The sequence below is a fragment of the Agelaius phoeniceus genome, chromosome 3 (genome assembly GCF_051311805.1).
Source record: "Agelaius phoeniceus isolate bAgePho1 chromosome 3, bAgePho1.hap1, whole genome shotgun sequence".
Taxonomy (NCBI): Eukaryota; Metazoa; Chordata; class Aves; order Passeriformes; family Icteridae; genus Agelaius; species Agelaius phoeniceus.
The window spans coordinates 109,330,095-109,354,253 of record NC_135267.1 but is presented as its reverse complement, the minus strand read 5'-3'; the positions used below and the strand labels follow the sequence as shown (position 1 = coordinate 109,354,253).

General features: G+C 45.0%; 2 protein-coding genes and 1 long non-coding RNA gene across 4 annotated transcripts; 1 reads left to right on the top strand and 2 right to left on the bottom strand.

Moving 5' to 3' along the window:
* Positions 1 to 6,884, top strand: SDE2 (spliceosome associated SDE2). 2 transcript variants are annotated; one of them, XM_054628994.2, is made up of 7 exons: positions 1 to 173; positions 1,168 to 1,285; positions 1,924 to 2,035; positions 2,560 to 2,729; positions 4,059 to 4,170; positions 4,774 to 5,170; positions 6,594 to 6,884. In XM_054628994.2, the coding sequence occupies exons 1-7, from the start codon at positions 48 to 50 to the stop codon at positions 6,810 to 6,812; spliced, it is 1,254 nt and encodes a 417-aa protein (XP_054484969.2). In that variant the 5' UTR covers positions 1 to 47; the 3' UTR covers positions 6,813 to 6,884. The 2 variants fall into 2 exon arrangements, with proteins under 2 accessions (XP_054484969.2, XP_054484970.2); XM_054628995.2 differs by lacking the exons at positions 1 to 173; positions 1,168 to 1,285 and adding an exon at positions 1,318 to 1,636.
* A 1,781-nt stretch (positions 6,885 to 8,665) lies between these two features.
* On the bottom strand, positions 8,666 to 16,206 carry LOC143693640 (uncharacterized). The gene is made up of 2 exons (XR_013181560.1): positions 15,913 to 16,206; positions 8,666 to 9,556 (listed from the first exon to the last, which is right to left on the bottom strand). It is a non-coding gene; the product is annotated as an uncharacterized LOC143693640 (long non-coding RNA).
* A 1,150-nt stretch (positions 16,207 to 17,356) lies between these two features.
* Positions 17,357 to 21,853, bottom strand: LEFTY1 (left-right determination factor 1). The gene is made up of 4 exons (XM_054630053.2): positions 21,589 to 21,853; positions 20,459 to 20,705; positions 19,453 to 19,692; positions 17,357 to 18,499 (listed from the first exon to the last, which is right to left on the bottom strand). Exons 1-4 carry the CDS (start codon positions 21,851 to 21,853, stop codon positions 18,181 to 18,183), a joined length of 1,071 nt encoding a protein of 356 aa, XP_054486028.2. The 3' UTR covers positions 17,357 to 18,180.
* Between the last annotated feature and the right edge of the window lie 2,306 nt (positions 21,854 to 24,159).

The window sequence follows — 24,159 nt, the reverse complement described above, 5'->3', positions numbered from 1 at the left end:
CATCGCCCCGCCCACCTCCGCGTCACGTGACCGCTGGGGCCGCAGCGATGGCGGCGCTGGGGCCGGGCTCGCTGTGGGTGCGGGACCCGCTGGGGCCGCGGGTGCGGCCGCTGCCGCTGCCCCCCGGGGGCGGCTCCGTGCTCTGCCTCCGCCGCCACCGCGCCCGGGAGCTGGTGAGTGCCGGGGCAGCGGGGAGCGGTGTGGGGCCCTCCGGCCTCGGGAGGCGCTGCGCTTCCGGTGCCGGCGGCGCTGCGCAGGCCGCCCGCGGCCTCTCCCGCCCGCACCCGCGGAAGGGCAGTCGCGATCCGCATCTGTGCGCACCTTGCTGTCGGTGCTGTCGCTTAGCTGAGCAGCAGGGTTTGCTGTAAGAGAGTCCTGTAGCCTCTTATCAGCGTGTTTTATATATATATATATATATGTGTGTGTGTGTATATGTGTGTATATATATATGTGTATATATATATCTATATATATGTATATATATGTGTATATATATGTGTACATATAAACATATATGTGTATATATGTACATATATATATATACACATATATGTATATGCATATGTGTGTGTGTTTATATATAAACAGTTGGGTTGACCCTGGCAGGACTCCAGGTGCTTTCTCCTTTCTCTTCTCAGCTGGACAGGAGAGAGAAAAATGTAACAAAAGGGGTCAAAGGTCGAGATAAGGACAGGGTGATCTCTCAGCTGTCAGCATCACAGGCAAAACAGACTTGACTTAGGGAAATGAACTTCATTTGTTACCAGTCAAAATCAGGGTAGGATTATGAGAGGTAAAAGAAATCCTAAAAACGCCTTCCCTCCTCCCCTCACTCTTTCTTTCTCTCCCCTTATCTCCTTCCCACTAGTGGCACTGGAGGACAGGGAATGAAGGTTATGGTCAGATCATCACAGGTTGTTTCTGAATTTTTCCCATTGTACAGTTTTTCCCCATTCATGTTTGCAAGCTGATTTAGACTGTATTCAGTCCTTTGGTAACCAGAAATTAAAACAAGCACCATTAGAGAGTGTTCGTGCTTTTCAGATTGTCTCATTTTTTTTGCTCCTCTCTGGAAGGAAGAAAACACAACTGCTTAATGGTTTTCTTTGTCAGAATGTTTCATTTTTTCTGGCTCAATGATCTGACTCAATTTTGCTGTGTTTTTAGAACATCCCAGAAGAAAGCTTGTATGTGAAGTGTAATGGGCGACTGGTCAGCGATGAAGATGAGTTGCAGAGTGGAGTTGTTTATAGCCTGGAGCCGAGGCTCTGTGCTGGAAAAGGAGGTTTGTTGTTGATTCTGCTTCTTAGTGATTAGATTCTTAGGTTAAAAAACTGCTGCTGTTCCATAGTCTGTACTGATAGCAGGAGTCCTCAGATACTGGCAGACCTCTTGTTGTGTGTATGACTGATACAAAGTCTCTGAGCTAAAACCCAAGTGTTTGTGCAAAGCTGAGGATTGACCAGGGAAGCTGAAGAAGTCCAGATCTTCCTCAGATCCCTTTTCAGCTTATCTCTGTTGGTAGAAGTCTGTAGCATGCACCAAAGTGACTTCAGAGTTGAAATTGTGTTGAAAAGGACCTGTCACCTTAGGCTGCCAAGTTTCATTCAGTGGTCACTTAGGACAAATATTTCAGGTACAAATAGTCTGTGATTTGAGTGTGTTATGTGACCTAGTTGACTTTATCTTCTATTATTTAAATATGTGTATATATATAAATGCCAAGATCTCAGTAGTGACTTTATGTTCTATTATTTAAAAAACATAATATAAATGCCAAGATCTCAGTAGTGACTTTATGTTCTATTATTTAAAAAAATATATATAAATGCCAAGATCTCAGAATTCAACCTAAGCTGGGCTCCTTACATTGACAAGATGTTCCTGTGTAGCTAATTCCTGTTCACTTTTTTCCTCTGGAAGGGTTTGGGTCGATGCTGCGAGCCCTGGGTGCTCAGATTGAGAAGACCACAAACAGAGAGGCGTGTCGGGATCTCAGTGGGAGGAGACTGAGGGATGTCAATCATGAGAAAGCGTAAGGCATTTCCTCAGAGGCTGAAATTATAAAACAACCTCATCCTGTAGTTTACAAAAGAGGTCAAATGGTTGCCTGTTGTAGCAATGAAATGGTGTTTTGAGTACTAAAAAGAGCAGAAGTGAAATCTTAAGTGCAGGTGGACTGGAAGCCAGCAGGGCTTTCCTGACTGTAATTCTGTTATTGCAAAAACAGATGTGATTTTACTGCAGCCTGAGTCTGAGAGACTGTTCTGCACCTCTTGGTGCACAATTCACAATTCCTCATGTGCAATTCTCACAGTTCTCTCTGAAGCTGCAGGACCACAGTCTTGGGGATGTGTGAACTGCTGTTTCTGGCTTTCAGAATAAACCCTGCTCTCCTCTCTGTAGCAGAGTCCCTGTCGGTTTCCTCAGTCATTCTGCTGGGTGGTGTTGTCATTTCCCATTGCCTCCCAGCCTAGCCGGGGTGGGAGCGTTCTGCGGTGCCGGGCAGGGAGCTGCTGTTGCCGCTGTGAGCGCTGATGTGGGCTGGTGTCGCCGCAGGATGGCGGAGTGGGTGAAGAAGCAGGCGGAGCGGGAGGCGGAGAAGGAGCAGCGGCGGCTGGAGAGGCTGCAGCGGAAGCTGGCGGAGCCGCGGCACACGTTCACCGACCCCGAGTACGAGCGGCAGTACCGAGAGATGGCCGAGCGCCAGGAGGAGTCGCTGCGCATCGGTACGGCAGCACACTGCACGCTGAGAGCCTCTCTAGCCTCACCCCAGTAGGAAAATTTAAAAAAGAATTGGTCGTTTTTTTTCAGTTAAATGAGATCTTAAATTTCAGAGAAATTTGCTGAAATTTGTTTAATTTTTCCTCTTTGTCTGCAGTGTCTGTTAAATTCCACTTGTGAAAAACGTCAATCACTTGTTCTTTAAAATTTTAAAAGTTTAATAGGAATAAAATGGTTATAAAATAGTAATGAAATTACAGTAATAATAATTTGGACAATTTGAATTAGGACAATATGAGACAATAAATACAAAGAGTTATGGACAGTCCAGGTACCTCTTTCTGGGCAAAATAAGCCCAAAAAAGGACCCACGTTAACAGAGGATTAACCCTTAAAAACAATAACCTGTTGCATATTCATACACCTCATACATGATGCATAAATTCCATTCAAACACAGGATTCTGTCTGGTCAGTGTCAGCTTCTTCCTCTGAATCCTGACTGCATCTTCAAACCTGAGTGAGGTGGGAAGAAGTTCATTTCTCCTGATAATGGAGCAATAAATTCCCTTTCTCTGAAAGATTGAGGTGTCCTGTGGCTGCTATCTCAGTGCCAGTCCTCTCTTTAGAAAAAAAGTATCTTACATAGCATAGTTTCTATTTTAACATTATGTTATAACCTAAAACTGTATTTAACACACTACTTAAGAGAATTAATACAGCATAACTTTCTAACATAACACATTAATATTAATTTCAATATTTGCAAAAAGCCATTTTTGCAAATATTGAAATATTTGGCAGGCATTTTTCACACACTGAACTGTGTGACATTATACAAGTGATGCTTCACCTTGCTTAGCTAGGTCACCTAGCCAGATTCTGAGTTTAAGATTGAGATTAATTTTGGGATTAAGAGCCAGATTCTGTGAGTAAGAATTACCCAGTGAAACTATAAAGGGTTTGGGTTGTACATTAAAAACTAGATATTGGATCCAGCTGCAGAATACCTTGTTTCACTTCCTGGTCTTTGTAGTTACTTTGTTTATCCCTATATTGTTCTCTTGCTGTCAGCTAGATAGTGAAACTTGAGGCTGAATGGGATGAAGAACCTGATAGTTCAGTTCAGGAATCCAATTTTAATTGACTCTTAGTAAATCCATGTAGGAAAGGTTTTGCTGCTACTCAGTTTATGTTCAAGCTTTGAGTCTATATCACCAATAGTGATTCTTTCCACTAGTGTTTTAAATTGCATCTGAAGTGAAAAGACAAGTAGCATTTACAGCAAACATTAGTTGTGTCCTGATGAAGTTCACTTTCAAATTTCTTTTGAAGGCTTGCAGGTTATTGCCAGCAAAGCAATGTCATCAGAAAGTGGCAAGAGTCGGAAACGCCCGGGTGAGCCTGGGAAGAGCGAAACAAAACCTGAAAAAAGAAAATGTCCTTGGTAAGAGTTATACCTTGTTTTTATACTGCAGCCTTAAGCCTTAAAGAGGATGTAAAGTTAGATACATGCAAGTAAGCAGAGTCTAGTCTGAGATGTAGACTTGAAATAAGAAAACTGAACTGATTAAATCGAAGAACTGAAAGTAAAAATTTCTGCATTCCTATAATTCTGTCCCAGATGGAGCAGAAAAACTTCATTTGCAAAAATAGACACTTTTTTTCCCCCACCCCTTCTAAGTGATTATATTCTACTACTTCCTATTATCCTTTTCTTCATAAATTAATTATAATTTACAATTAACTTAAAAAGATTGGTTTTCTCCCCTGGCATCTTTCATCTAATGTAACATGGAAGAGAAGTCAAAAATTCCAGTCATTTCTGTATTGGGAATGCTGTAATACCTGTTTTGGGCATTTGAAGCTCCTTTTCAATATTGATAGCTCTTCCATTAACTAAACTAACCTAAATAGCTGTTGGAGTAGCTCCTTATATCTCTCTGAGGATGGTTTTGGAAAGAGAAATCTGGCAATTTAAAAGAATATATTTAAAAGACAAAAAGTTAAGATAGATGCATGTTAATTTGTAACATATTCCCTGTGCCAGGCCAGGGTTGGATGAGGCCACAGGCTCAGGCTGTGAGGATGACAATAAGGATGACTCCCCTTGTACATCTGACAGAAGTTGTCCATCAGGCAGCAGTGCTAATGGAAGTGTTGGAAATCCAGCTGAGTGTTCAAGCAGCTCTGTGGCTTCAGCAGAGGACAGTCCATCTACCAGTGCAAGTGAGAAACCACTGGAGCAGCCAGAAGCTCCTGGAGGAGATCTGCAAGGAGAGGTGTGCACAGGTGGGCAGGCTGAAATTCTGTCTGGAGAAAACAGCAAAATGACAGAGGCCCCAAAGGAAGACACCCAAGGAAGGAATGGAGTGACTCAAGCTCAGAAAGAAGAACAAGAAAATGTTCCTGCTAAGGCACAGGAAACAAACCAGTCCCAGAGCACAGTAAGTAGGACAAAATGAGCTGAAGAAGCAAAAAAGCTCCAGCAATGTGGCTTTTCCCACTGGATTGATGAAAGCCCAACTGATGTTGGGCAGCAAAAGGTTCCAATACTTCTGCTTTATGGGTCCTTCCAAAATATTACTGTTAAAGATTTGTGGGGATAATGAATCTGGCCTTACTCTAGCAATAAAAAAAAAAAGTGTAGCTCCTTTTTTCAGGCTAGGGAGTTATTACTGGGATTTTCTGCCTTTTTTCACCTTGGGTGTAAAGTCTGCCACTAGCACAAATGAACTCTGATGTGTGAAAGTTCATTACAGGTCAGTGGGGAAAAGACCAAGGATGTAATCTGATCAATTAGGACTTTGTCATCTACTGTACTATTAGAGCTGGCAAGTTTTAAACAGGATGTTTACCATTCTTCACTGTTTACCTTTTGCTCAGTATTTGTGAGACTTTCTATTCCTAGAACAGGAAACTCCACCAATGCTGTGGCAGATTGTTATTGCAGGTGGAAATATTTTTATAGTAGTCCTTGATGAATTTTCCTTTTTTTTTTTTTTTAGAAGTAGGGTGAGAATAATGAGGTAACCAGTTGGGGTTGTGTATGCTTAGCAGGACAAAGGTTCTGATTTTACTGGCAAGAATTGTTTTTGCCAAGTGCATAAGGGGAGTTCTCTCATTCCCACTGCTGTTATTCCTTGCTCTGGGTACAGACTATAAGAGCAGTATGTCCATTTAAATTTTGAACAAAATGGGCTTAGATTTTGGTGTCCTTTATAGTGTGTTAGTAAATTCCAGCATTTGAATTATCCCATCTATTCCATGGTCTTTTGTAGACAAGGCTCTGGATTGGACTAGACTATCTGTAGGGGTCCTTTTTACCTTCAGTCAGTTTGCAAATATACCAATTTCCTTGTGAAAATGAAATTTTAATCCACATTTTCTTTTAGTGGCAGGATGAGATGTGAACTTCACAACTTGTTTTTTTGGGGTTAATCTTACTAAAAAGAGATGCTTCTTAATAAATTTCTTTAATTACAGCATAACTGCATTAGAAATAACTTTAATCCTCCTTCCTGCTCCTGCTGGAGGTGTATTGGTTATATTCTGCATCAGGCTAAAAAGGGGCTGTCAGCTTTGCTGTGCCTTTGGAAGCCAAGGTTAAGCTACTGAACTGCTGGGCAAGATGGCAAACTGATGTTTTTCATTCAGTTTTCTTGGGAGTATTGAACTTTCCTGGGATAATCATAGAATCTTCTGAGGTCTAAGGGACCCACAAGAGTCAAAAGTCCAGCTCCTGGGCCTGCACAGGACAGCCCCAAGAATCACACCATGTGCCTGAAAGCATTGTCCAAATGAACTCCATTGTCTTCTTGAACTCCTGTTTTTCTTGAATGTTTTTCTCAATTGTTTTTCTCTTTTCAGGAGATAGAACCAATAGATCTGCTGGCCTTCAACTCTGCTGCTGAACTGGAAGCCCTGGGTTTGGAGAAACTGAAGATGGGATTGATGTCTTTGGGACTGAAATGTGGAGGCACTTTGAAGGAAAGAGCAGCAAGGCTTTTTTCAGTGAGAGGTCTGTCTAGAGACCAGATCAAGCCATCCTTATTTGCAAAGCCCCCTAAAGGGAAAACCTCTGGTTAGATTTGGGAATATTTACCTTTTTTTGCATGTGTATTTGATGTCATTAAATAAAAGCTCTTGGTATCCTTTCAACTGAGTATCCCCAGCTTCTGAACTCACATCCACAAGCTTCCCAAGGAGTTTTGGAAAGGATGGGCAGGTGGGAAGGATATCATCATAGACACAGTGCTTGGGAATCTGTTCCACAGGGTATTGGAGGGAGAAGAGAAACACTGAGGCTCTGCAAATCACATCTCATGGAGGTTGTGACAGGACAAGTGGACTCTGTGTGGAAGGGAAATGGGTGTGTTTACTGACTGTTTCATTAGGAAACTGGGATGCAGGGTGCTTGGGAGGTCACCTTGGCCTGTTGAAGTTTTGCTGGTGTAAATCCAGAGGGTGGGGATGTTAAATCTGGCAGTCCCTGCCCAGGTGGCAAAGCTTTGATGTCACCAGCTCTCTGAAAGGCAGTGACAATGTGTGGGACAAAAGAGCCTCCAGCTCTTTGAGCACACTCGAGCTCCTTTTTAGTATGGGAAGGGGAATGTGAGACAAAAGTGAATTGACCATTTTAGTGGTGTGTTTTGGCAGCAACTCTACCCAAGTTATTTCCCCTCACTGCAGTTCTCTCTTGCTTCAGTTTGTACTGATGCAGCCACTTCCAAGCCTACCCTGTGTGTCACACACTTGCCTTTAGTGTTGTGTGTTCCTTATTAAACCAAATGAGTTCCCTGATGTGGCTCTAGCAAATTTGTGCCAGCACAACAGAAGGATTACATAAAAACACTGGTTAGGATATTTTAAAGCACCAGTAGCACCAACCACTATTGACCAACTGCATCTTCAGTAGTGCCAGAATTAAAAGAAATGCCCTACATCTATTTTAGAGGGCAACAGCTGTACCTTGAACCAGCTCCACACTTTGGCAATTTTATTTTGAAATTGTTTAGCTCCTGCTGAGTTAAAAAAGGAACAAGCATTTGCTCTAGGATCTTCCCACATAGAGGATTAGCCTAGAGCATTATTGTGTCTGCAGAGCCAGAGGGGTGCCCACTGGCAATTCAGGACTTTCACATGCTCAAAGGGCATCCTTTTGAAAACAGCTGGGTAACAACAGGACTTAGACTGATCTTTCAACAGAAGAGAAACAAGTAGGTGAAGGGCTTGAAGCTTTTTAAGAATTTGGACAAGAACAGGAAAGTCAACAGCTGGAAAAAAAAATAAACTGAACCAGTTCCAGTGTTATATGGGCAATTTCTGTAGGAGAAGGGCATCAGAACAGAGGTGATCTTTCTAGTCCAGGGCAAGAGGATAATGCAGTTTGCAGCCTGTGTCTGTCTTTTCCTGAGTATTTATGTAACTTTAGATTTCAAAGATGTTTCTGGTTGTAAATGCACCAAAACTGTGAATATCTTCCCAGAAAAAATAGTAATTCTCCTATGGAATCACTTCCCCAAAAAGCAAGTGGTGTGACTTACAGATGTCACACTTCTGAAGTGTCATTTTAAATGCATTTATTTCAAGGACCTAAGCACTGCCTCGTGTTTCACTGGCATTTCAGAGTTACTGACTGAAAAAAAGTAATGAGTGAAAACACTGGCACAAGCCTGAGAGAGGGCTTTTCCTCACTTCACAGGGATCCATCTCTTCTCTGGAAAGAAAGATGAGTGCATCTAATACACAAAACAGCAGGGAACAGGACAGGTCATAGAGGGAAGGAACCACTGGAGGTTTAGCAATACCACCACCAGCAGACACAATAACAGCTGCTAAAAGGTTCCATTCCATTGCCCTCACCTGCACGGTGCTAACAAGTTCCTCAAAGGCCACTCAGTGATGTTGTTAGTGTTCAGGAACTCATAATCACAGAATGATTATATGCAGGTGCTTTTATTGAAGAGCTCTGGGTGTCAGGCGTGCACAGACCCAAACCTGACCTGACGTGGTTTTGAGCTGAACATGTTTCATATTCTCTCATTATATAACTTACATATTAATTAATAAACTCACATTGTTCTATTGTATTCATCCAAGCATGGATTTCTCGTGATCCCCCTCAAACCCCTAACATAATTTCTCATGATTTTTTAAACAATAATTATATCTAATCCCATCTAACAATTACATCCTTTATCATATACTGACTACACAGGCGCAGTTTCGCATGATCTAGCAAATATGTGTGCTTGTGTGAAAAATGTGTATTTTATGAGTGGCTTTTTGCAAATATTAAAATGAATATTATATGTGTTATGTTAGAAAGTTATGCTGTATTAATTTTCTTAAGTAGCGTGTTAAAGTGTGTTAGAGTTTCTCATGATTCTTTAAACAATAATTACATCTAATCACATCTAACAATTATTTATCATATACTGACTACACAGGTGCAGTTTCACATGATCTAGCAAATACAAGGCCTAGCATATTCCCAGTGCCTACTAAGCCTAACTTTCTCTCTAACTCCCTGAATTTTCTATGATTTTAAAATCTTTTACTATCAATGTGAACACGCCTTTTGCTGGAGGTGCTGGAATTGCCTCCATCGGTTTGCCGGGGCTGCAGCTTCTGCTCTGGTTCCTCAAAGGGCACTCAGTGATGTGAACACGCCTTTTGCTGGAGGTGCTGGAATTATTTCCATCGGTTTGCCGGGGCTGCAGCTTCTGCTCTGGCTGCTGTAGGTGGCACTGGGCTGACACGGAGGATGGGTCCGATCCCAGCAGCGCTGCCAAAGCCCCGTCCCTCCGCACAGGGCACCTGAGGGGGGGCTGCTGAGGAGCAGGGACATGGGTCACACCTTTGTGAAAAACGCCAGTCACTTGGGTTTAAAATTTAAAAAGTTTAATAGTAGTAAAATGGTTATAAAAATAGTAATATAATTAGAATAATAAATATTTGGACAATTAGGATTAGGACAATATGAGACAATAAAAACAAAGAGTTATGGACAGTCTGGGTACCTCTTTCTGGGCAAAATAAGCCCAAAAAAGGACCCACGTTAACAGAGGATTAACCCTTAAAAGCAACAGCCTGTTGCATATTCATACACCTCATCCATGATGCATAAATTCCATTCAAACACAGGATTCTGTCTGGTCAGTGTCAACTTCTTCCTCTGAATCCTAACGGCGTCTTCAGAGCTGAGTGAGGCGGGAAGAAGTTCATGTCTCCTGATAATGGAGCAATAAATTCTCTTTCTCTGAAAGATTGAGGTGTCCAGTGGCTACTATCTCAGTGCGAGTCCTTTCTTTAAAAAAAGTATCTTACATGGCATCGTTTCTATTTTAACATTATGTTATAACCTAAACTATATTTAACACACTACTTAAAAAAATTAATACAGCATAACTTTCTAACATAACACATACAATATTCATTTTAATATTTGCAAAAAGCCAATCATAAAATACACATTTTTCCCCACCTTTACGCCATTCTGCCTGTTCCTGAAACAGCCACAATCAATCCCTCTGATCCCCCTGCAGCTCATTCTTGTCCAACATTTTGCTTTCTGGACAATGCTGGCATTTGAAAGGTTGGTTTATAGCGATGCCTGTTCTCGGGCAGGTGCTGTTTTTAAACCCTAAAGCTTTCTCCAAAACATCTATCTGGAAATGGTAATGCCTGCACCCCTGTTAGCACCGCCACCTCGGCTGGTTTGGGTTTTGTTATAGCGGAGCACTTAGGGTGGCTTTGCAGATTAACGTGCCTAATGACACCTGAAGGGAGGGAGGTGACAACTCTGAGCTCACCCGGCTGTAGAGGAGGGGCTGGACAGGCACCACAGCTTTCCAGCTCTGCTAAAGGCTGGGCTAAACCAGGATAGTTAGTCCGGGTTTAGAGCCAGCAGCTGTGCATGCTTGTGTGAGAAATGTGTATTTTATATTGGCCTTTTGCAAATATTGAAATGAATATTATATGTGTTATGTTAGAAAGTTATGCTGTGTTAATTTTTTTAAGTAGTGTGTTAAATATAGTTTAGGTTATAACAAAATGTTAAAATAGAAACTATGTGTATGAGATATTTTTTTTAAGAAAGGAATGGGGTACTTGCACCCAGATAGCAGCCACAGGACACCTCAATCTTTCAGAGAAAGAGAATTTATTGCTCTATTATCAGGAGAACAGAACTTCTTCCCACCTCACTCAGCCCTGAAGATGCAGTCAGGATTCAGAGGAAGAAGCTGGCACTGACCAGACAGAATCCTGTGTTTGAATGGAATTTATGCATCATGTGTGAGATGTATGAATATTCAACAGGGTGTTGTTTTTAAGGATTAATCCTCTGTTAACGTGGGTCCTTTTTTGGGCTTATTTTGCCCAGAAAGAGGTACCCTGACTGTCCATAACTCCTTATTTTTATTGTCTGGTACTGTTCTAATCCAAATTGTCCAAATTATTATTACTCTAATTATATTACTGTTTTTATAACCATTTTATTATCATTAGACTTTTAAAATTTTAAAGAACAAGTGATTGGCATTTTTCACACTTGGAAATTGTCCCAGTGGCCTGAATGCAGGAGCTGCCTGGCCTGCTTCTCTAACCTGGCACAGGGAATCAGGAATTTGCACAAAACTTGCAGGGCAGAAAGGAGCAAGGAGCTCTTGAAAGACCTGTCTGGGCTCTATGGAGAGAAGAGGAGTGTTTATAAGGAGCCAGCCAGCTTGTGAAACATCTGCTGGGAGCATTACACACCTCAGTGAGAACACAAGCAGGCTGCCCAGGGAGGTGAGTGAGTCACCATCCCTGTGGATACCTGTGGGCCATGGTTTAGTGGTGGGCTTGGCAGTGTTGGGTTAATGGACTCTATGATCCCCCTGGAGGTTTTTTCCAACCTAAACAGTTCTCTGAGGTCTGGTGGTTACAGATGGCACATTATGGCCAGTGTGATGCTGTACCCAGCATCCAGCAGGTACCTGGCACCTCCCAGGGGTGACAGGGCCACTGACCCCTGGGCTGGAAGTTGGCAGTCACCTGGGAAGTAATGATCATGAACTGGTTGCATTCATTTTCAGCAGAACAGAAAACAGACCTTCAAAGGGAGTACAGGCATCCCAGGCTTCCAAAGAGGCAGATTTTTTTAATAGCTAAAATCAGAGGGGAAAATGTAAACAGAAAACCCGTAAATAAACTTTAGGATAAGCTTTAAAACAAAACTAATAAATAGCTTGGAAAAAGACCCAAACAAACAAACAAAACCCCACCCTGATTCAACAATTATCAAAAATAGAATACTGAGAGCTGTGGGTGGTTTACACGACTTTCCAGTGCCCAACATCTCCTGATAACCTGTTATCTCCTGCCAAGCTTAAAAACTCTTTCTTGGCCATTCTGCACCTGCTGGTTTTACCACAGGAAACCAAGGCACCCCAGCAGTTCTGGAGTGCCTGAGCATGTCCAGAGGCCAGAGGCAGCAGTCCTGATGAGCTCTTTATTCTGTTTTATTCTGAAATGTGCTGCTTGCTCATGCTGCTCTCCTACACCTGCTCCATGAGCGGACAGAGGAGCCCAAATCCTCTAAAAACATCAAAGCCCTGCAGGATCTCTGCCGTACTCCCTGCCACTCCCATCACCTCCCCAGCCCTGTTTGCCCTCGGTTCCCCTTTCCCAGACTCCAGCAGCTGCCAGCCAAAGCCAGAGGAGCTCCCTGATTATCACCTTTGCTGGGATGTGGATTGGGCACCCCTTGCTGCTTACACAGGCAATTAGGAGGCTGCCCTGAAAGGCAAAGTGTCAGACACCCTTGGTAGGAGTCTGTGAAGTGCAAAAGGGAAAAAACAAGAGAGAGAGAGAGGAAATAAGGCCTCACCAGCTGGGAAAAGCTGCAACTTCTCACAGATTTTGAAAGGAAATGGGAAAGCAGCTTTGATTTAAATGGAACCATGGAAAGATCACACAGGGCAATGTAGTCCAGCCAGCAGTGGCATTTAATGTGGCTTGAAACTTTTGTTCTCTCTCCTGGAATGGAGATAATGGGTAGAGATAAGGGAGAGGGAAAGTGCTGCTGGCATGGGCAAGCCTCTCTCTAAAGGAAAGCTTTCCTGAGACTGACAGGACCAGCTCCAGACCCCATGTCCAGCTCCATTAACCACTGCAGGCCCTTAAGGTCACCCTGTGAGCACTGCCACGAGGGCCACCCAGAGCAGGCACTCATGATAAGCTCGTGCTTCTGATAAGATTTAGCTGCCACACGAACACTCACACAAGAGCCTAACCTGGAGTGGGACTGACAGGGCTCTTGAAGTCCTCCAGGTGAAGAGCACACACCTCCTGTTCCCTGAGCAGCACCTGGGTGCTCTGTGCTTTCAGCAGTGCAGGAGTGTGAAAAATGCCTATTTTATGATTGGCTTTTTGCAAATATTACAATGAATATTGTATGTGTTGTGTTAGAAAGTTATGCTGTGTTAAGTTTCTTAAGTAATGCGTTAAATATAGTTTCGGTTATAACATAATGTTAAAATAGAAGCTATGTATGTAAGATACTTTTTTAAAAGAGAGGAATGAGGTACTGCCACTGAGATAGCAGCCATAGAACACCTCAACCTTTCAGAGAAAGAGAATTTATTGCTCTCTTATTGAGTTCTTCCCACCTCGCTCAGCCCTGAGGATGCAGTCAAGATTCAGAGGAAGAAGCTGACACTGACTAGACAGAATCCTGTGTTTGAATGGAATTTATGCATCATGGATGAGGTGTATGAATATGCAACAGGCTGTTGCTTTTAAGGATTAATCCTCTGTTAACATGGGTCCTTTTTTGTGGGTCCTTTTTCAGGCTTATTTTGCCCAGAAAGAGGTACCCAGACTGTCCATAACTCTTTGTTTCTATTATCTCGTATTGTCCCAATCCTAATTGTCCAAATATTTATTACTGTAATTATAGTACTATTTTTATAACCATTTTACTACTATTAAACTTTTAAAATTTTAAAACCAAGTGATTGGCATTTTTCACAAAGGATGCCTGATGGTTTAACAGTGGCTTTGCCTTACAAAAACCTTTCAATTTTTTGAAATAATTTCTGGCTATATGGGGCTCATTACTCCCCTGCACTGCCCTTCCTTTTTGTTGTATTACAGCACAGCATCAATGGCAGTGCTGAAGCACGCTGCTGCCAGGTATGTGAGATGTTCTGCCTCTCCTCAGAGACTGTGCTGCTGCTCAGATGGAAAGGAGAACATGACAGCTTGGCAGCCTTCGTGTGCATTACAAGTTGTACCCATGCAAGTAGCACACAGAAGGTGTCACAGCAAATGCAGCCTGGATTGAGGATGACAGGCTGGGAGACAATTACCTGTAGCATGGGCTGATGTCTGAAGAAGTCCCAGGTGTGGCAATATTTCATCCACAGCCTTCTACCCAGGAGTTCGCAGTGTAGAAGTCTCTGGAGCCTTCTCCACATCAGCCCAGCCTCCAAGTCTGCAACATTTTCATGGCAAAGCCATCTGGAGTTTAGAGGAGTAGTGTTGTTAAAAATAGGTTGGAAACTGTTGTAAAATAATTGTTAGATCATTAAGCATGTACTGTTAGTTTGGTTATTATTTTGTAAATGGGGTTAAAAGGGTAGTTGTAAGAAATACAGTACTCAACAGTACCATAGCACCTTAAACCTTCATGCAAATGAAGGATCCAAAAAGAAACAAATCCAAAGGGACAAAAAACAGGATAAAAAGGGGCTTCTGACCCACTGAATTGTGCCACTCCATCTGGGACATCGGGGCCATCGCTGCTGAGCAGCCCCAGTGCCGGTGCTGCAGCATCCTCGATGGGAGCACTCCAGCTTGGCCCTCAGCCCCCTTGCTTTAGTCCTTTCTTTTTCTTATAATAAATGCTGAAATCACTTTAATACCAGGAGCCTGCTCTCGTTTTCCTCAGTGTCCTGTCTCCCCAAAAGTGGGGAGGTTCAATCCCAGTGTAAGTTCTAAAGCAGCCCCAGCAGAGATGCTGTGACATCCGTGCAGCTGCCCCAGCGGTAAATCCAAGCGTCCATGCAGGCAGCGGGGCAGGCAGGGCTCTATCTCTCAAGGATATGCACCCTGCAATACCCACAGCTCTCCCTGGTAAAAACGAGAGCAGGCTGCCAGTACTAAAGTGATTTCAGCATTTATTATAAGAAAAGAAAGGCCTAAAGCAAGGGGGCCGAGGGCCGAGCTGGAGCGCTGCCATCGAGGATGCTGCAGCACCGGCACTGGGGCTTCTCAGCAGCGATGGCCCCGATGGCCCAGATGGAGCAGCACAATTCAGTGGGTCAGAAGCCCCTTTTTATCCTGTTTTTTGTCCCTTTGGATTGGTTTCTTTTTGGATCCTTCATTTGCATGAAGGTTTAAGGCGCTTGATTGGCCCATTGCAGTTCTGTGCAGGCTGGCTGGTTTCACTAAGGGGGTGGTGCACTTTTCTGAGGTGTGTTACGGTACTGTTGAGTACCCTATTTCTTACAACTACCCTTTTAACCCCTTTTACAAAATAATCACTATGAAAAACACCAATCACAAGAGTTATGGACAGTCCAGGTACCTCTTTCTGGGCAAAATAAGCCCGAAAAAGGACCCACGTTAACAGAGGATTAACCCTTAAAAGCAGCAGCCTGTTGCATATTCATACACCTCATCCATGATGCATAAATTCCATTCAAACACAGGATTCTGTTTGGTCAGTGTCAACTTCTTCCTCTGAATCCTGACTGTGTCTTCAGGGCTGAGCGAGGCAGGAAGAACTCGCTAAGAGAGCAATAAATTCTTTTTTTCTGAAAGATTTAGGTGTCCTGTGGCTGCTATCTCTGTGCAAGTCCTTTTTTAAAAAAGTATCTTACATAGCATAGTTTCTATTTTAACATTTTGTTTTAACCTAAAACTATATTTAACACACTACTTAAGAAAATTAACACAGCATAACTTTCTAACATAACACATACAATACTCATTTTAATATTTGCGAAAAGCCAATTATAAAATACACATTTTTCACACAATAACCAATCTAACAGTACATGCTTAACAATCTAGCAACTATTTTACAGCAGTTTCTAACCTATTTTTAACACTCCCCACAGTAAGACCAGGTCTCCTTGGCCACCACCTCCCCTTCCCCGCCCTCCAGGTGTCACAGACATTCTCACAGACCCACCGCTCGCTTCTGTGTCCCTCCTGTCCGCAGGACACCCAGCAAAAGCAGCCAGACTCAAAGCAAGGGGCGCCGGACACAGCGCAGGATCCTGGGGGAGGGAGGAGCCTCGCCCACGCCGCTGCTCCTGGGATGCTCTGCTCCCCATTTCCCTGAACAGCCTGCCCAGACTGCACTGCACGGAATTTCCCCTGGGATGGAGGATGAATGATGGCTGGAGTCCAAGTGCTGGAGGTTGGAGGGAAGCCAGGGTTAATGCTCTTCATTCTCAGGCAGCAACCAGCTCGAACACTTTGTTCCCCAGCTCCAACACTTTGTGTGGCTGGAGCATCGGCTCTGCTCCTCCTGGTGATGGCCGAGCTCCTGCCCTTCAGGCTGCGCCCTGCCCCAGCTGGGTGGAGAGGAGCTGGGGCTGAATGCCGATGCCATTAGGTAGATACATAGTCATGAGAAGGGAATGCCAGAGATCGTTCTTGGCTCTTCCAGTTCTGACTCCAGTGCCTCATGGTGCTGTAGGCCAGCGCTGGTGAACGGTGAGTCTGTGCTTTTGCCCTTGTTCCTCCCCTTAAAGCTCTTTTGCCACAGATGTTTACACAAGTGAGAGGTGCCAGCCTGCCCATGAGGTGATGGCAGAGATGCCTGGGTGACCTCAGAGCTGGAGTCCTGCAGAGCAACAGGAACACTCACATTTCCTGATGGATTGCACATAGCCACTGCAGAGTCAAACAGGTCCCTCTTTTCCCCTCATCCATGGTCACCCTGTCTAGCCAGACAAACGCATTTCAGAGTCCTTGCACCAGCAGCAGGTTCAACCAGAGCCTCGGGGACCACACCCCACCATCCAACAGAGATGGTCAGCAGCAAATGCTTCATCCCCAGAGCCATCTCAGTGGGTTATGAACCGAGGAGAGAAGTCTGACACAAAGGTGGAAATAATTAGCATGGGTGACACCGTGGCCAGCAGCTCAGAACAGTTCATAAAGGGATTAAACCATAACGATCATAGCGTTTCTCCAGGGTATATCCAAGAGGAAGGGTCAGGGTTAAAATGCTTCTCACGGGCAGGAAGGGGATGGGACGCAGCTCATCCCTCCCTGCACTGCAGCTCCAGCTGAGCCCTGCAGGTTCTGTCACCGCTGCGGCTCCCGAGGGGAGCATCCCCTCCTGCTGGCAGAAAAGATTCAGGGTTTTCTCTTTAGGAAAGTGTTGGCTTAAACTGCGCAGCAGCTCAGGATGAAGCGCTGGCAGTGTAAGGCTCTGCTCTGCTCTGCCTGCCGATTCAGCCCAGCCCCTGGGGGAGCAGATAAAATCACACAGGTAGCTGAGAAGAGCTGTTCCTGTAGGCATCTTTATGGGAGCTGGGCGCTGGATACTCACAGAAACATGATAGACCTTTCCCCCTCCATTTTAGATCTAAGAATAAATATAAGCACACACATGGTGACTTTAATGCTTGTATTTTATTGTTTCCTTGATTTTGAAAGCACACACAACTTGAAAAATATCCCTAAATTGAAATAACTGTAATACAGAATCAGAAAAACAAACTGTTACTCACACAAGCAAGTCCTAATGTTCCTGTTGATTCCAGGACTCTAAATTCTGCCTAAAACTGTGTGAAGCCCGTGGTACAGGGACCAAAAATATAAGCCTTTGAGTTTCAGATAATATTTTATGTACATGTAGGTATGTATATGTACATGCAATACATATGCACATAAATATGCTCCTTTGAGCTCTAGGCAATATTTTATGTACATATAGATATATGTAAGTAATCAATATGTAGCTATCCAGTATGTAGACAATACACACATTTATTCATACACTCTGTACATGTGTGCATGTGTGTGTACAGTTTATATACATGTAAGTGCTTCTGCTCCCCAGCTCACCAAAAACACAGCTTGGGCAGACAAGGACCAAACCCAGCAGCCTAAGAATGAAAAGCTGAGCCCACGAATTTGTTCTTCACCTGGTGATGGTGAAGGAATGGAATTTTGTTCTTTTGCGGTCTGAAATAAATTCAGTGAAGTTTAGCTGGCACCAAGGAGGCCCTGAGAAGCACTAGGCTCCTAAGGTATCCCTCACATATGTGAAATGCACACTCCTCTGAGCCTATCTACACTGACAAGTGCACTCTCTCTGCAGGAAACCAGAGCCCCAGTGCAGGCAGGAACCCCCCAGGACCTCCATCGGCGGCTCGGGGCCGGGGTGGCTCTTGGCGTGGCTGCAGGCAATGGATGACACCCCAAGCCACGCCGTCACTCCTCACACCAGCGCCACACCGTCCGCCACACAGCTGCACCTCTCCACGATCATGTTGGGGAACTCGGCCGCCTCGACCTCGGTGTGGTTGCCCCTCTTGACGAGGTAGATGATGGGCAGCGCCGAGCTGGCGGCCACGGCGCAGGAGCGCTGCCCGGAGCCGGGGCGGCGCGGCGGCTGCAGGCAGCCCCCGGAGCAGCGGAACGCCTGGAAGCCCGCCGGCTCCAGCACCCAGGGCAGATCCCGCAGGCTGATGTAGTGCTTCTGCCGGCAGCAGGTGGATTTCCCCAGCACCGCCTCCTCCCTGCAGTCCCCGGAGCTCCTGGATACCAAAGAAGAAACAGGAATGGGTGCTGCAGCTGGAAACTGGGGAGTGGGAGAAATCATCCTTGCTGCTGGCAGCATAGGTGGGCTCTGAGACATGGAACCTGCTCAGGGTTGGTTTGAGTATTCAGACAGCAGATAGGGGAAGAGGAGAGGTGAGATTCAGCAGCAGCTTTCTAACTACTCCATTCACAGCTGGTGGACACTGGTACGGGTAAGAGCTGCCTACCCTCCCCCCCGCCCCAGTAATTTGGGGTTTGCCCTCTCCCCCCCCCAATAATTCAAGGACAAAATTACACCAGAGGCAGTGTGAAAAAATGCATATTTTAGGATTTGCTTTTCGCAAATATTAAAATGAATATTGTATGTGTTGTGTTAGAAAGTAATGCTGTATTAATTCTCTTAAGTAGTTGTTAAATATACTTTTACGTTATAAAAATGTTAAAATAGAAACAATGCTATGTAAGATACTTTTTTTTTAAAGAAAGAACTTGCAGCAAGATAGCAGCCTCAGGACACCTCAATCTTTCAGAGAAAGAGAATTTATTGCTCTCTTATCAGAAGAAACCAACTTCTTCTCACCTCGAAGGTGCTGTTAGGATTTGGAGGAAGAAGTTGACACTGACCAGACAGAATCCTGTGTTTGAATGGAATTTATGCATCATGTATGAAGTGTGTGAATATGCAACAGGTTGTTGCTTTTAAGGGTTAATCCTCTGTTAACATGGGTCCTTTTTCGGGTTTATTTTGCCCAGAAAGAGGTACCCGGACTGTCCCTAACTCTTTGTCTTTATTGTCTCATATTGTCCTAATTCAATTTGTCCAAATTATTATTACTCTAATTGTATTACTATTTTTTATAACCATTTTAATACTATTAAACTTTAAAAATTTTAAAACCAAGTGATTGGCGTTTTTCACAGGCACTACAGCTTTAGGTTTCCTACATACCCGTAGTCATCCAAGTTGAGGGTGTAGAGCACCAGCTCGGGCTTGCCCAGGGCTTTGTCCCTGGGGTCCTGCGAGGTGAAGCGCACGGCTTTGGCCATTTCCGAGGCGTGGCTGCCCAGCCTCTCCCCTTCCACCCGCACCTCCAGGAGCATCGGCTCCCGCCCCTTGCTTCGCAGCCAGTAATGCACGGCCTGGGTCACATCAAAGCTCTTCCAGCCCGACTCACGAATAGGAACCAGCCTGCATGACAAGGGCTTGGCATTAGAAAAGTCCATCAGATAAATCCCGGGCTCGCAGCGCTGTTATTGCAGCAGGATAATTCACTTCCCGTAGGTTGTCACATGCCTTAAGTACACGATCATTTTTGCTCTGGGCAAGCACCCACAGCAGTTAATTGTCACCTCAAAAAGACAAATGCAGATCTAACAGACACTGAAGGGTCAGGAAAAAAACCCCTCTCTACATGCTCATACAAAAATTTAGGTGGTGCAGGGTCATGTGGAGCCTCAGTATTGGTGACAACACTTGGTGAACACCAGGCTCCCACCTGCTCCTGTCTGAGCTGCACTAGGGCCATAAGTTTCCAGTCCAGTCTAGTTCTGCCTTCAAGGGTTACAAAACTTCCACAGAGCTCACCACTACAGAGTCAGATGATTTTTGCATCATTTACTTGTTTAAGCCAGCTAATAAAATGGCCAGTGGAAAGAAGACCAGCAGCCAGTAACCCACTTGAATTAGTGGCACAGAATTGAACTAGGTGGGGGATTTTAGAGAGAAAGATGTGGCAGCAAATTACATCATTTCATAGATTATTTCAAAGAATCATCATATATTGCCATCTCAGCATGATATCTGCTCTTAAAAGCTCATTGTGGGTTTAGAGGCCATGTAACATGGTTGTACAGATGTAGACCCCATCAGACTGAGCTGAGGCACAACCACACAATACCCAAATGCACCGCAGAGGACCCAAACTCTGTAACTCCAGCAGAGGCCCCTTTCTCACCTGGAATCTATCAGGGAGGTGCTGTTGGTGCCATCGTGCTGCTGCTGCACCCAGTACACGCTGACTCTGGCGTTGGAGACGGGCCTGTGGGACTGCCTGGCAGGCAGGCTGGCTCTGTCCACGGGCTTTTTGAAGAGTTTCAGCTCAGCCATCGTGACTTCGCTGTTTTGGGGTATTCTGCCCTCCATGTCGAACATCAGCTTCTGGCGCGTGGTTGTGTCCGAGTGGAGGACTTCCCCTGTCATACCTGTGCAGTTGGGGACAAGAAGGATGGCCTGTCACTGTCACCCTGCTGGGGGTGACAATTATCATCATGCACAATTTCATGCACAATTATCATCACAAACACTCCTTCCATGCTCCCAGTCTGCAGAGACAGCCCCTAAACACACCTTTTCTAATGCATACTTGAATCAATGTCTTGCAAATGCCCTAATTATTCTCCTATGTCTGAGCCTCGGCAGCTTGGAAGAACTAAATCTCTGGCATAACATGACCCCAAATTGAGCAGACCTCAAAAAGTGTGCACCTCTGTGCCAGTGCTGGGCATGAAAGCAGGAAACTGCACCACTTGGAATGAAAAAGTATTTTCATTTGCTGCCCAGGGTGCTGTGTATGTCGTTTGAAAGCACAATAAGCTCTAAGTGCCCTTGTACAGCCATTATTGTATCTGTATGGCTATTTTTCCTCCTTGGTAATTTTTCCTGAAAAAAAAAACCTAAACAAAAAAGAGATGAGCAGAAGTGAAACATTCTCCAGGAGGTGTGATTCCTATTAGAGGACTTGCTGTAGATTTCACCCAAACCCGTGGCTTGCACTTTTTTACTCCCCCCTGCCTGCCCAGACTGTTCCCAGGGTACCAAGGCTTCTATCAAGCTCCAGCAGCATCCTGTCCTTTGGAAGGACTGCGGGACTCCCTCTCCAGGTGCAGAGGGTGCTTTGTTAATCTTTTCGATGCTGTCGCACGCTCCTCCTCTGCCCAGCTGAGCTCCGGAGCCAAACCCGACCCTCATTCCCCTTTCCCCTCGGGGATTTGCCTCTGCCCATGCTGCTGCCAGCCCTGGCAGATTCCCCTGGCAGCAGCAGGATGCTTGGGATGCTTGGGATGTTGCCAGCAGCAGAAACCTTACCTGTGTGTCCCGGGATGCCCCTGAGGATGCCAGCCAGGCTCGGCAGGGCTCGGCGCTTCACCCTCTGCCGCTTCAGCATGGACATGTACTTGTTCTTGACGTGCTCTGGGATAACCACATCCGCCAAGTCTCTCGAATGAAGTTTAGGGACCTCGGACAGCCCCAGCTGCTTCAGCACCGCCTCCTTGAAGCGTTGCTGGGTAAAGGCTCGGGCGGTGAGGGCGAGGCAGAGCACGCAGAGCATCCAGGCACACCTCAGGTCCATCCTCCTCCCCCAGAGAAGCAGCTCCCCGCCCGGCAGAGATGAAGGGGGGGATCTCCCCGGGGCTGCTCTCGGCAGAGATGTGCTGGCAGCCTGCCCGAGCTGGGTGGAGGTCCCCGGTGCTGGGGTTTTATAGCCAGCCTCGTCCCACTGGCACAACAAATTTCACAAGTGGGGACGAAGCGAAGGACTTAAAAGGATCACTCCCCTGTTGGTAGACACATGCCAGTTTAACACCTTCATCCACTGCAAAGTTAATACAGGAGGGTTTAGGGGGCTCCTAGATTCCATCACGGGGAAGAAATTTCCTTTTTTCTTTTTTAATTCCCTGTAAATATTTGCCCAGAAGCCCCCTGAGCAATGGGTGTCCCCTGCTCAGCCCTGCTGGGGAGAAAGCCCAACTGCAGAATGCATTGCTTTATGTGCTACACCATATGATTCCTGGAGGCAGCATCAATCTTTACTGCAGAGAACTTGCCAATAACAACCAGGAGAAGCTTTAGCTTCAGCTGGAAGTCCATTTTTATGGCAAGCATTGAAAAATCATTTTAATCTTTGGGGTGGGGGGGGTTAGGTTCCACTTTGATCTCTGAATATTTGTATCAAGTGTATGAATCAGGGCAGTGAGTCACAGCAGTTGAATGATTTATGGGTTTTATGCTGCTTCTGAATCACAGAAGGTGGAAGATATACGGGTGTGACATGTTAGAAAAACTCCCCATCACTCTTTATGGGTTCCTGGGGGTTTCATAATACTCATGCCTAGAAGAAGAGGGCTTTATGTAAAGGCAAATCACTTCTCAGTGAACATGAGAAACCACTGCACTGTTCCCCAGCATGGATGAAGAATATCAGTATTTTGAATGCTGTTAACAGCCACCATAGAGCACTGGCTCTGGAGAGTGAAGCTGATCTGAAGGCTGGGGTGAGGAGGTTGGATGTTTACCTTGTAACATTTAAACTGGAAACTCTTTTCTTCCCTAGCCTTTGCTGGCATAAGGTGTGGAAATCTATTTTTGGCACCAATCCGATGAGAATAGAATTGGAGAAATAAAATGTGATTGATAAAAGCATGAAGGAGCATGGCACCTGGGGCAGACTCTCATCCTCTCCAGCAGCCACATACCTGAGCCTACTGACAAATGTCTTCAGCATCAAAGGCCCTTTGGATTTTATATGCCTCTGTAAATGATTTTAAATTGGTCCAGTTTCACCCAGTGCCCAGGCTGAATGGTGTGCCCTGAGGACAGTCTGGCTGGAGGATGGATGTAATGAACTTGTACAAAATCACCCCTTTGTGGCTCATGCCTCATTAAAACAAGTGTCAGCTGAGGGAGGCTGCCTGTTTTGTACTCGGGGGAAGGCAATAAAGCCGTCTGAAAGAGCCCCACTCAACACTTCTGTTACTGCTCACTCTGTCTTTACAACCTTTTAAGAAACTTGTCTTCTTAAGCATGATAAAGCCTCTGTTAGATGTTAAAAGGGCACCTTATTTAGCTAAATTGAGTTTTAAGAGGAAAATGGAACAGACTACAAAGTAACAGCCTGTGCATGGCCCAAGGCAGTGCATTCTTTAATCCTGCACTTTGTGTAGCATCTTTCTCCGGAGATGAATTTTAGACATGCATTTGTATATTACTTCAAAATACATCCATTCCCAAGACACAAACAGCAGTGAAAAATATCCACTTCATTTGTCTGCTTCAGGTTCAGCTCATGTCAAACACTCCTGCGAATAAAAGGGAAGGTTTTTCCTGAAATCTTTGTGATTTCCCTCATCCCTCTAGGAAAGCTCCATATACCCAGCTCCTCCCTCAGGACTGTCTCTCCAGCCAAATGGCACATTACTGATTCCTAGAGGCTGGGGCAAGAGAGCTGGTCACACAATGGGCTGTGTCAGAGGCCTGGAAACCACCTGGGCAATGTTCAGATGGCTGACAAAGCTTTCTGCACATGGGCTCTCTAAATGTTGGCCAGCTCAGTTCCAGCAGGGAATTTGTTAGGTTTATATGGTTACCTGGATAAAACTGCAGCCCAAGGATTTGTAATGGTCTCTCTCTCGTGTCAGAAGACACAATCCCATAATTATTTATCCATCCAATTAGTCTTTGCCCCAGAGAGTGGTCCTACTCTGCAGTGAGTGTTCTTCAAAAGACCATGACAACATGAAATGAAAATGTCTGATTGCTCCAGCAGCACCCAACTTTCCTGTATCAGGATGTGATTTCTCCTGTGGCTGATGCCAAATCCACCAGGACTCTCCACTGTCCAATGTGTATTGGAAGGTGATTTATGGGCTTCACACCCAA

Excerpts from the sequence above, each read along its gene's own strand:
- SDE2 (XM_054628994.2), top strand. The coding sequence starts at position 48 with ATGGCGGCGCTGGGGCCGGGCTCGCTGTGGGTGCGGGACCCGCTGGGG. Across the intron at positions 4,171-4,773 it reads GAAAAAAGAAAATGTCCTTG|GCCAGGGTTGGATGAGGCCA; the intron begins GTAAGAGTTATA and ends TCCCTGTGCCAG. Across the intron at positions 5,171-6,593 it reads CAAACCAGTCCCAGAGCACA|GAGATAGAACCAATAGATCT; the intron begins GTAAGTAGGACA and ends TTCTCTTTTCAG.
- LEFTY1 (XM_054630053.2), bottom strand. The coding sequence starts at position 21,853 with ATGGACCTGAGGTGTGCCTGGATGCTCTGCGTGCTCTGCCTCGCCCTC. Across the intron at positions 20,706-21,588 it reads GGGCATCCCGGGACACACAG|GTATGACAGGGGAAGTCCTC; the intron begins GTAAGGTTTCTG and ends CCAACTGCACAG. Across the intron at positions 18,500-19,452 it reads CTCAACTTGGATGACTACGG|GAGCTCCGGGGACTGCAGGG; the intron begins GTATGTAGGAAA and ends TTTGGTATCCAG.